Source organism: Balaenoptera physalus (assembly GCF_965194825.1).
Source record: "Balaenoptera physalus genome assembly, chromosome: 1".
Taxonomy (NCBI): Eukaryota; Metazoa; Chordata; class Mammalia; order Artiodactyla; family Balaenopteridae; genus Balaenoptera; species Balaenoptera physalus.
Window position 1 is genome coordinate 195355295 of NC_138882.1, and position 12138 is coordinate 195367432.

Genomic DNA, 12138 nt, shown 5'->3' on the forward strand with positions numbered 1-12138 from the left:
CACGAGGGAAACGCTCGACCCCCCCAGGATAGGGAGGGAGGGGTATCCCCCCCATGCACTGTCCCCTCCCATCACCCACCACCCAAAGCAGGGATGGCACTGACTCGGGTATGCTTATTGAGACTCTGAGCAAGAACCACTTTAGAATACGCTCAAGTTTTGGGGAAATTTTGCCAACAACTGACACAAGGGTGTGGAGCGTATGAAGAAAGATCTGAAACATCCCGTACAAGAGAAATGCAGGATCTGCTTGGCGTTAACACTGCTGGCTGCTGAATTCTGTCAAACGCGTGTTTATAAAGAGTCTCTGTCCACCAGGTAACATCCAGGGCCACCAAGACCTGTCTGCTGGGCGCCCACCACAGCTGGGGCCCGGCCCACGGGTCACTCACCCTAGTGGGTGGGCGGATATGGCCCCCAGCCACCCACCCCTTCTCGTTGGAACTGGCCCCATCTGCTCACAGACCCACAGCACCTGCCCCGGGGCCCCGAGCTCACCACAGCCTGCGACGTCTTGGCAAACCAAGGCACAGAGGGCTCACGTGGCTCATCAGTGGGGGCCCCAGAGACCAAGCCCCCATCGCACCCACCCCATCATCCTGGGGTCACCCAGACTTGGTACCCACGCTGCCCACACTCGCCAATGACCCAGCATCCACCAGTCCCCCTGCCGCAGGGAACTCTGGAAGTCAGTCTGCCATCCCTTCACCTTTGACCTCTCCCTGCCCCATGACCCTCCCCTGCAGTTCTGCCCCAGGTGGCAGCTAGTCCCCACCCCCCTGCATTTCAGGGCCTGGAGTTCAGGTGGGCAGCTCCTCAGTGGTTTGGAGGCGCCCCTGGGCCCCAAGCTCATCACCCAGTGACAGCACTGCAGCTCTTCCCTCCAACGCATGACCTTGGCACCAGTAGGGAGGGACTGTCCCAACGCCTGGCCAGACCCCTGACCACCACCCTTAATGTCATCCCAAACCCGAATCAAGCAGCATCTCTGAGCAAACGGGATCCTGAGGCTGCCAGCTCAGGGCGCCAAGACAGAGCCCCAGGCTGGGGCAACAGCCTGCTGGACGGCCCCTCCCGGGACTCCTGGGTCTGCCCAAGCCATGCACCCAGGCCCGGGCTTTGCACACAGCAGGCCCTCAGTAAGAGTTCTGGAAGACAAGCTTGAGCTGCAGAGAAGGAAGATCCAGCCAAGTTGTTCCTGTGATCTCAGAAAAGCGCGCAGAGCAGGGTCTCCAAACCCAGCATGCATCACCTGGAAACCCCCTGAAAACACAGAAGCTGCTGGACCCCCGGACCCACCCTCAGAGTCCGGTGACTGCACACCCTCCAAAAGCCCAGCTGGCGAGGGGGAGACCGTGATCTCAAGCCTCTGGTGGGCCTGGGGCGGGGAGGGGAGGGGATGGGAAAGGGCAACGGGGAGAAGGCATCCCCAGTGGGGGCGGCTGACGACCCCCTATTTTTAAGAATAGTGTCTCCAATGTATCTGACCCTCAGCTCCCGGCCCTGCTGCTTAAAAATAACCTGCAGTGGCAGCACAGGGACAGAATTTCACTTGGACCCACGGGGTTTGGATAAGTGAGCGCGCGGAGCTCAGCGGACACTTTCTGGAGCCAGCATCAGGTCAACACCCGCTGAGGACTGTCTCCCAACTCAGACGCCAGACTCTCTCATCCCAGGAAGAGGCGCCAGTGCGGAGCACTTTCGGGAAAGCATCGGGAGGCGTGAGGAGCTGGGATCGAGGAGGAACGGTCAGCCTGGGGCAGAAATGAGGAGGGTGGGAGGGAGAGAAGAAAGAGTGGGAGAAGGAGGGGAGGAAGCCGCAGCAGGGAGAGGAAGGGAGGAGGGGGAGGGGACGGAGAAGGGGCAGAGGAAAGGGGAGGAGAGAGGGAGGGGAGGAGAGAGGAAGGAGGGGAGGTTGGGAAGGGAAAGTAGAGGGAAGGGTATAGGGTGTGGCCTCATCGGCCGGGAAACCAGACTCAACAGGTCACATTTCCCCCGGTAACCAAAGCGCTCTCCAGGGGCCCAAGCCCGGGGAGGGGACGGACAGGCAGCTCAGCCAGAACTCCCTGGGGCTCCTGAACTCTGCCCACGACAACTGCCTGGTCTGCCTTCCAGCCCTGGCGCAGTGCCTACTTGAACTCGTCCTAGGGGAAGGCTGGGGGTCTGGTTCCCACCTGCCCCCTGGCCTCTCCGGGTGTGGACTTCCTCTCACTAAGGATCAACTCTGATTTTCAGTCACTTGTTGCTCAATTCCATGGTTCCAGGCAGGGAAAAGGACTGTCTCTGATGTATGACAGCCATTCCTTAACCTCAGCGAGCCAAGACCCTCGGACCAGCCGAGGCCCAGGACCTGGCTGACACCTCACCAGCTTCAGTCTGCAGCCCACCCTGCCAGCCAAAAGACAAGACCCCGTCAGCCTCTTCAGGTGGGCTGGCCAGTCATTCCCCCCCCCAGAAATCCTTCTTCTGGGGCACTGCCACCAATTCCCCTCGCTGCCCCCTCCACTGCGTTCCCAAGGGGTCAGCTTGAGGACAGCACAGAGGGCAGGAGAGGCCTGACAGACACCCCAACAAGGTGCGCTCACCAGCTCAAGAGCCCGAAGCCCCTCCTCCGGCGCCACTGCAGCCGAGACCACCAAGTTCATCTGCGGGGCCAAGGTCCGCTCCCCTCCCCACTCCCCGGCAGAGGCGACCCTGGGAGCAGCCAAGTCCAATCTGGGGGCTCCCGGAGACCAACACCAGTGGAAAGAAGCAGCAGCAAAGGCTCCTAGTTCTCCTCCGACCTCAGCCCGCACTGAGCGCGCAGCGCGGTCCCGGTCTCTGGGCGCAGCCCCTCCCCCCCACCAGGGCTGCCCCGACGCGGCCGAGAATCCACCGAGCGCTCTCTGGGCCAGGCCAGGCGCTCCGGTCACTGACCCCTGTGGGCGCCGGCTCGCCCCATTTCACAGGGAGGCAGGTCGAATCCAGGGCGCCGAGCGCGGACGCAGGGCCCCAGCCCTTCCAGGCGCCCTCCATTCGCGCGACCAGCCGGCTCACCGCACCTGCCCTTCACCCGGTCATGAAACGGTTCTGAAACTGAGACCTGGTCGGGTACATTGGAAAAAGTTTAGGAAAACCTCGGTTTTTAAAACCTGCCGGCAGTCTTCACAATTTGACAAAAACTTTTGTCCTTACAGGTTGTGGCCTGAATGTTTCGGCCAACTTTCCAGGGAGAGTGTCAACACAGGGCCCGGGGCTGCGGGGCGTGCCAGACGCCCGCCTCCCCTCCGGACAAGTCCCAGCCCAGGAAAATCTCGTCGGGGCGGGGAGAGACCCGCGTGGCCGCGCGCTCCGAACTGGGCCCGGCGACCCCGAGCTAGGGCGCTGGGGGGCCAGGCCGACCCCACCCTGCCCGCGAGCTTTCCCGCCGATGACGTTCAAGTGCGCCCGGAGCGCCCGCCTCGCCCAGGGCCGCCTCTAGGCGCTGGCGCCTCCGGACCTCCCGGGACGCTCCTGGGCCCGGAGGGGCCTCGCTGTCCCCTCCCTCCCGCGCCACGGCCGGCTGCTCCCAGCCCTCGGCCTCCCGAAGCTGCGACGACACGGTCGCCGACGGCCGGCGCTGTCGGGGGCCGCTCCCCGCGCCCGGCTCTGCCCTCGGCCCCGCCGCCTCGGCGCACACGCCCCCCGCCCCGGCCGGGCCCTGCCGTCGGGCGCTCGCGCTCACCCGCTGTAGTGCGCCTTCAGGCGGACGCGGCCGCCGCTCCCGTCCATCTTGCGGCCGGTCCTGCTGGGCATGGCGCGCTCCGCCGGCCGCCGTCAGCGCCGCGCCCCGGACGCTCGGGCCATGGCGCGGGGCCCCAGCGGCCGGGCCGGGGAGCAGGTGAGGCAGACGGGGGAACGCGGAAGGGAGCGCGCGGCGCAGGGACCGAGGAGCGCCGGTTCGGCTAACTCCGCGGAACTTGGCTGCAGGCGGGGCGGGGCGGGGCGGGGGCGCGGCCGGCGCGCGCGCGCCAGTGGGGGCGCGCACGGAGTCCGGCGTCAGGCCTCGCGGGGGGCGGGGGGTGTCCGAACATGGCCGACCCGAGGCCCAGCCGGCGGCCAATCGGCGGGGCGGGCGGTCCCGGGGCGGAGGCGGTGGCACCTGCGGCCAATGAGGTCGAGGCGGGGCCGCCACCTGGGCCAATCCTCGGGGGACCCCACGGCCGCAGCCCAATGGCGCGGCGCGGGGCGGACTACCTGTCGGGCGGGGCACGGCCCCACCTGGGGCCAATGGGGGCGCGCGCGGCCCGGCTCTGCCCGGCAACCGAAGACCCCTGTCTGCCCCGCGCGCTGATCCCTCGGTGAAGTGGGCTCCCGGGGCCGCGGTTCCCAGGTGGGGCCCGTGCGCTGCGCGCCCCGGGAACTTGTTGGAAATTCAAGCCTTCGGCCCAGCCCAGACTCGCTGAATCGAAACTCCAGCAGTCTGTGCTGACAAGCCCGGGTAAATCGGATGAGCGCAAGTGTGCGAGCCGCTGGGCTAGGGGACAGCGGGGACGGGTCGCCCGTGACGAGTGCGGCCCGCCGCTCAGACCCTGGATTCCGAACCGCGCTCGGACCGCGTGACCCGCGTCCGGCCAGCTTACAACTGCGGAGACAGACTGCGAGGAGCAGAGAACCCAGCGAAGGTCACGGCCGGCAGGTCCGGGCTCAGTGGGTTCTCCCGGCCGCAGCCGCCCTCCTCCTTCTGCGGGTTTGTCTACACTCGCTAGCCTGCTCCCTCTGCTCCAGTTCACTCCTCGGTTCGGGACTAGGAGGCCGCGTTTGTCCAGCTCGCCCGTGACCTTCACTTCTGAATCCACATCCTCTCTGGGTCTTATTAACACCGTGCGTTTGTTCCGGACTGTCGCCTTGGAATAGTATCCACGCCCCCACCCACCAGGTGCCTGCGTCCTGGGCCCGTCCCTTACTGGTTGCATCCACAGGGGCCCAAATCTGCAGTCTGTGGGACCTCAGCTGGGCACCAGGTGCGCACCCCGGGCTCAGAGATCTACAGACCCCTCATCCCTGCCGCCCCTGCCAAAGCCTGTCCTACTCTGGGCCACACCCCTGTTGCCTCCCTCCCCTTCCCCACCCCACCCCAGCCCGTTGGCAACCTCTGACCACCCCCACCCCCACCCCGCCGACTCCAGTCCCGGCTAAGCCTTCACCACTCTTCACCTGGACAATTGTAAGGATTTCTCATTCACTCTCTCATTCCACAGAGCTTCCCGGCGCCTCCTAGTACAGGGTGCTGGGTGTCCCTGGAGAACCATATTCTCCCTAGAGATGGGCACAGAGAAACCTGTTGACAGCCCACCTCTCGCCTACTTAGGGTGCTGTGAACTCTCCGTCCTAATAAAAAACAAAGTCCTCTGCACCCTACAGCCGTCCGGCCACCTGCCCATTTCTCTGCTCTTCTCTACAACAAACTCCTGCCCAGAGCTTTCTGCCGCCCTTATCTCCCCTTTATCTTCCCTGCCACTTTCCCTGAGGCCACTGTCACTACCCTCTCCTGTGTTTTAAGTACAGTGGCCAGTTGTCAGCTTTTTCTGAATTGACCCTTGGCAGCGTCCTCACCCTAGGACGCTGCTGTCTCTTCCTTGTGCCTCTGCCGCTTCCTCGTCAGCCTCTAAATGCGTCCCCACCGCCCCCGCCTCAGTCATGGGTGCTTCTCAAGCCCTTGAGCTGCTCGTGTCCACTTAGGGCTCGAAGTACCATCCCAAGCTCAGATGGCCCCGCTGGGCTGATTCCCCCACCATCGCACCTCTCATCCCGCCAGAGCTCCCTGACATGCCATCCTCCACCTCAGGGCGCCCACCCCTTCTTTCCTCATTCTCACCTCAAAACTCCTGGGCTTTCCTTTGCTTCCTCTCCCTCTTACACCCAGCCCACCACCATCTGCAGATCCTGGCAGCTCCAGATTCCTGCCGTGTCGACCACCTCCACTGCTGCCACCTGGTCCAAGCCTCCAATTTCCCTAAAACCTAAGTCCATCTGTGTCCATCTCTCTGGTGTTCAAGACCTGCAGTGGTCTGCATCGTCCTCAGGGACCCCAGGCCTTTCTGCCCGGTCTCCCGCCAGCCTCACTGTGGCTCTATCCACACCGGCCCCCTGGCTCCCTCCTGGCTCAGGGCCTTCGCCTGTGCTGTGGCACCTTTGCCCAGACCCTCGCTTCCCTTGAGTCTCAACATCCCTGACGCCCGTGTTAGTCTGCTCCCGACCCCACCCCGTGGGCACTCCTCCGCGCGCCGGCATGGGCACCGAGCTCCCTGGCTGTCAGGTGCATGAGAAAGGGGAGGGGTCCGAGGGTTTGTCACGTGAGGGGAGCAGCATGGCGCTCACAGGAGGGAGCAGGAGCCTGCAGCCCAGAGGGGAGCGTGTGGGATGCAGCGCCCTGTGCCAGCCCCTCACCTGGCCCCATGGCCAGCACTGTGGCTGTGTCCCCTGGGCCACCGGGAGCCCAGCCTGGCACACGGCCTTGGGCACATCCTGACGGGCGGAGAAGAGCAAGACATCCCACAGCACCACCCCCGCCCCCCGTCCCCCTACCCATTCTGACTTCCTGCCTCAGAGTGTGGTGAGGGCAGAGGAGGAGGGGCCAGGGGGTCCAGTCCTTGATGCCCTCTTCCCCCTGCTGGTAGCACAGGCTAGCGAGGGTCCCTTCTCTGGGCACCATCTCCTGGACATGCCCCATCCAAGGCCCCACCAGACACAAGAGCCCTTTCTAACCAGGGAAGCCCTGGTCAGGGTAGGAGCTCTGGGCATCCCAGGTGGCCCCGTGGGTACTGGCCTCCGCCTGCAGACCTGAGTGCCACATGGGACCCTCTGTCCTGGAAGCTGGGTCACCCAGTACTGGTGAGGAAGTCCAAGGGGGCACCGGTAGCTGCCTGCTCAGGGTCAGGTGGGTTTGGAGGGTGGGGCCTCTGTTCCCCATGGGGGTTGGGGGAGGAGAAAGGCGTATTCCAGGAGGGGAGGGTGTCCCTGACCATGTCTAGCCCCAGGCCCGGTTGAGGGCACATGGGTTGCCTGTGGTGCCCAGAACACTTCCCTGAGGCCGCTGGAGGGGGGAGGGTGAAGGACCCTCCCCCCACCAACAAGTTCTGCAAAACGACGACCTGCTGCCCAGGCCAGCAGACCCCCTCCAGAGGGCAGGGCCACTGAGCCATCCCTCTCAGGGCCTCGAGGACAGAGGGCTTGGTCCCGACTGAGCGACAGGCAGCTGTGCCTGCCTGGCATCCACTTCTTGCCCTGCATCCGGGCCACGGGCATGGGGTGTTTGGGTAGTTGACGGGGTTGGGACCCCATCAGCCTGGGTCACTGCTGTATCCCCACTGCGTCAGGCATCTGGCACACCTGGAATGAATGAATTAATGAACGAATGGGTGAAGACCCCTCAGAAATGCTGGGACCAGTCGTCCTCCAAGGACCCCGGACCTGTTCTGGGGCCCACCCGTCGGCAGGCTGCAGCATGATGTCACCTGGGGCGGAGCGGCAGTGACCCTTGGACGGAGGCGCAGGTGGGACAGACCCGCAAGGGGCCTGGCAGCTGCGGGCTGGTCCTTTTCACTCTGGGCAGTTTCTGTATTTCCCAGTTTTCCACAAAGATCTCATATACGTTCATGATCACAAACACCTATTATTTCCAAAGTGAAAAGTACAAATGTGTGTTGTTATTAGCTGATTAGAAAAGTGACAATGGCTCACTGTAGAGCTCCGACAGCACGGCAGGTGCAGGGAGAGGAGACCTTCCCCCTGCCCGGCCCCCCCAAACCCAGCCGGGCCTTCTGCCCCTCCTGTCACCTGTCACCTGGGACCCAGGGTGGGGCTGCAACCTGTGCATCCCACCCGCTGTGGGACTGTGGGGAGGAGGTGGGCAGGGCCTGCAGAGGGCAGAGTGGGGCCCCAGCGTGTGGCTAGCCCCCTGATTTTCTTTGTTAAATGTTCTTTATGAGTACTTTCAACAACTTTGAGCTCTTCTAGGTGAAAGGTGAAAGGCAGGTGGAGTTTATGCTCGGTGAGCCTCATCAGACAGAAGCAGAGGTCTCCCGTGGGGGTCGGTGGTCCCTCCTGAGGGGTCCTTCTCAGAACCCTGCCTGGGGACCTTCCTCATCAAAGCTCACAGGCGGCACCTGTGCCGACTCAACACTTGGGGCTGCCCAGGAAGAGGTGACTGCCGGAGCCAGCATCTGCTTGGGCCCGTGGGGTGGGGGTGGGTGTTTGGTCATCCCGCCAGGTGTGACACTGACCCGGGCGGGGCCTGGCGAGGAGCACGCAGGTCACGGGAGGGCCCGGAACGCCCGCGGACAGGCGCCTGGCACGCGCAGCTGTGGGAAGGATGGGCCGCAGATGTTTCCTTTCTTCGTCTCGGATCTCGGGATTTGGAGAAACTGGCTTGATGTCAACATTCGTTTCACCTGCTCCTTCATTTATTCAAGGGAGGTCGACTGCGGGCCGACTGGGCGCTGCACCCTGGCGGGGGACAGGTCACAGACCTGGCAGCTTGGTCGGAGAGAGCGAGGTCTGCCTAGGGCCCCGGAAGGGAGGCTGGCTGTGGGGCCTGAGGGCGGGAGGGGTGGGGCAGGAGCAGAGGGGTCCGGGAGGCCTGAGAAAGGCCCTGGGGGCCCCGGGAGCAGGACGGCCTGCGGCGTGGGGCAGACCCCGGGGGTGGGGGGGGCCTGTGTGTACCCGAAGGGCTTCCTTCAGGAGAGGGTGACGGTTTCTCCCCCGGCACTGCCGGCATTTGGAGCAGGTGCGTCGCGGCGGCGGGGCCGCTGCCTTGCGGGGTGTGGAGCGCATCGGACCCCCCACCCCCACCCCGCAGGCGCCTTCCCGCGGGCGCAGTGCTGCGCGGTCCCGGCAGAGGGCGCGGCGGGGACACGGCCGGAGGCGCGGAGCCGCTCGCGGGGTCCTGGGCGGGGCCGGAGTCCAGCCCGGGAGGGGCCGCTCCAAGGTCACCCCTCCGAGGGCCTCAGCCCTGTCTTCCCCCTGCAGTGGCGCGTTCTCAGCTTAACCGTCAGTTACACTGATGGTCCCTGTTTCAAAGCACGGCGAGGCTTGTCTGCGGGTTAGACCCAGACAGACAGTCTCCGTGTGCGTGTGCCAGAGGAGGTGCTGGGAGAGGCCGCGTCCGCAGAGGCAGGAAACAGGGACGGGGGGTTGCTGTGTCCAGGGCTGGAGAGGGGCTGGCGGGACCCTGACTGCTTGGCTGGGAGAGGCTGGAGGCTGCAGAGCCAGGCACTTCCCACACGTTCATGGCTGAGCCTCACACTGAACGGGTGAGGATCGCGAGGCAAGGCACCCCCAGGGTCAGACCCTGCGCCAGGCATCACCCCCTAGGACGTGCCCCATTCTCTGGAGGAGGACACTGAGGGTGCGGGTGGCCCAGTGCTTCGTCCAGGGTCTCAGGGCTGGGACCAGACCTGCCCAGGCCAATGGGGACAGGCGCACATCTCTCCTTTCAGGCCAGGCATGCCCAGAGAGCAGGGCCTAGGACAAGCAGGTCGGAGCACCGTGGAGGGAGGGGCGCTTCCTGTCCTGTGGCCGCTGGGAAATGGAGTCTGTCCCGCTTTCCTGTCCCCAAGTCCGCCTGGGATAGTGTTTACAACCCAAAGCGAGCCTGCCGTGCCGGCAGCACCCGAAGAATGGTCACCATGGCAATACGGAGCAAGCGCGATTTTAGCCGCACGAGGCATCACAGGGAGACGCGGTGGCAGAGCCGAGAAAGGTCTCCCACTCTCCGCCCGAGCTCCTCGCCCATCCTCGCCTGTCCACACCAGGCCACCTGCGTCAGGACCCACCGGGCTGAGGTGCCACCGCCTCGCTGAGCCCGCCCATCAGAGCGTGAGGCTGCGGCCCCAGGTGGGCGTGGCCTGAAGCCCAGCATTGCTTCTAAACTGCTTGTCCTTAACCCCAGCCTGGGGCGGGGAGGGGCGCGCAGAAGGCCCCCGTCCAGCAGGGGAGGTGCAGCTGGGGCCACCTTGCAGAGACAAGCGCACAAAACACGTCTGCATCATTGGGTCCAATCATTCCACTTCTGGGAATCTGCTTTAAGGAAAGGACTGGAAATGCAAACGTTTGCAAATCAGCTGTCCCCGTGGCAGCTGCAGGCTCAAACGTGGGAGGTGACCTGCCTGGCCACCGGCTCTGCATGACCTTTAGATGGAAAGTTGCACACTCACAGGCACATACACATGCAACACAACACACATGTCCATGCGTGTGCAGACACGTGCACACACCTGGGCTTGTGCTCACCCAGGCCAGGCAGGAGCAGCTCTGCCAGGACCCCGGCCGGGTGGCCCCAGAAACCAGCAGATGGACGAGCAGGGCCCCGTCCAGCGGGAGGCTGTGTCCAGGCGCCTCTACCTGAGGAAAACGTCCCTGCTTCCCCACGCAGGGAGAAGATCACCGGGACCTTGTCACCCAGGGTCAGGAGCCTCCTGTGGACAGGGCCCTGGCTGCCGCCCCCAAGGGACAGCAAGCTGCACCCAGAGGCAGCCCTCAGCCCTCTCTGACCCCCGATGACCCTCGCCGTGGAAAAGCAGGTGGGGTGGACACCTGCTTTCAGGATGGGACTTCATCTCATCTCTGCATCTCCCACCCGGGCGGGTAGGTGGCTGAGGCTCTGCGGCCCTGGGAGATGCAGCACCTTCCAGGGTCCAGCGCAGGCCCCTCCGTGCCCCATCTGCCCCCCTCCGCACGGTGCCTCGGGGGAGTCCCGAGAGCTGTGCCTTCAAGGTCACCCTGAGGGGAAGCCACCCAGCCTGGCCAGACGGTTCCCAGGACTGCTCGAAGGCCGGGCCTGGGGCGTGGGGCCCTTGGTACCTGGGAGGGGGGGCTGCGGGCACCCCAGGCCAGGGACACGAAACCCACAGCTACCCCATCCAGGTGCTCGGGCACCTGGGCCCACCCAGGGAGGGGCCACATTAAGGGAGGCAGCCCAGGTGGATGCCGCATGCACAGAGGGTTCCGTTATAGGAGACGAACTTGAGGTCCAGTCACCAAGTATTTTATACCAGGCAGAAAACCCTGCCCCTTCCCCTGCGGGGACAAGTCCAAGCTGTGTGTGCAACAGACCTCCTTGGAGAGACAGTGCAGGACAAAAGGCAGGTAGCATCTTGCTCATAAGATGTGCAGAGACCCAGAGTCCCGTGGAGAGCAGTCTCCCAGCGGGAAATCGGGACGTCACTTCCTGACTTGGCGGGACCCAGCAGGCCTCCCAAGAGGGGTGTCCTGCCCTCGGTGTCCTGGCTGGCGACCCTTCCAAGCCTCTGCCTTGTTGTCCTTCAGCTCCTTGGCCTCAGTGGAGCCCCAGCCTCTCTCGAGGGTCCCCTCACTCAGACTCAGTGGACCAGGGCAGGCAGCCCAGAGGCTCGGGGGGGTGGGCTGGACCACCCGCCTGGTCTGATCGCACTGTCTGGCCTTGCCATTCCACCTCTAAATTGTGTTGAGTCCGGAATGGGGACAGGGGTGTCCCTTCTCCCGTGTGTCACACGCCACTTGCCGTGCTGGTACACCAGCTCCCCGAAAATCAAAGCCCCGGGTGTAGTGTTTGCCGAGTTCCACGGCATGAATTCACTGAACTTGGAGTCAGGGAGACGTGTACACATCAGCTCCCGTGAGCCTGGGGGAGCCCCCTCCTCCTCCTCCAACCGCTTCTCCTTCCTGCAGCCCCCTGTGCTGGGAGAGGGGGGGCTCTCCCATTTCTCAGGACCGACCCTCCTCTGCAGGGCAGCATGCCCTTCCCCACCCCCGGAGGAATAAGTCAGCATCTCCTAGAAGTGCCCTTGCTGTGCTCAATGGGACCTAAGAGACTGCAGGGAATTTTCAAGACACAGCCCGGATTGCAAGTGTACTGTCTTCGCTGCAAATCCTATTTCAAGTATCTAAACCCAAACACTAACCTTTTGTGTGTCTCCTGTACCAGGCTAATCGCCTCGAAGCCCAGGCAGACGTGTGCCTTGGGCCAACCAGTAACCATAAGTAGCACCTACTGAGTGGGACAAGGTACAGACACCGCTGTAGGTGCCTTTTATTAATTATAGCAGTTAATGCTCACGACAACCATATACCATCGTTTCCCCATTTAACAGGTGACGGTCCCCAGGGCGGGTGGGTCACTTGCCCAAGGTTACATGACAG

The 12138-nt window shown here is 64.1% G+C and overlaps 1 protein-coding gene across 3 annotated transcripts in view; it reads right to left on the reverse strand.

Annotated features, from left to right (window-relative positions):
• Positions 1-12138, reverse strand: part of PRKCZ (protein kinase C zeta) — a 164459-nt gene that overhangs the window by 92865 nt on the left and 59456 nt on the right. Inside the window, exon 1 of one of the 3 annotated variants that reach the window (XM_082417922.1) lies at positions 3704-3973. The exons of 1 other annotated variant lie outside the window; for it this stretch is intronic. In XM_082417922.1, coding sequence (XP_082274048.1) covers positions 3704-3774 — 71 coding nt within the window. In that variant the 5' untranslated portion in view covers positions 3775-3973. Of the gene's footprint in view, positions 1-3703; positions 3974-12138 lie in introns of those variants that run through there. One more of the 3 variants, XM_082417921.1, reaches the window with a different exon arrangement.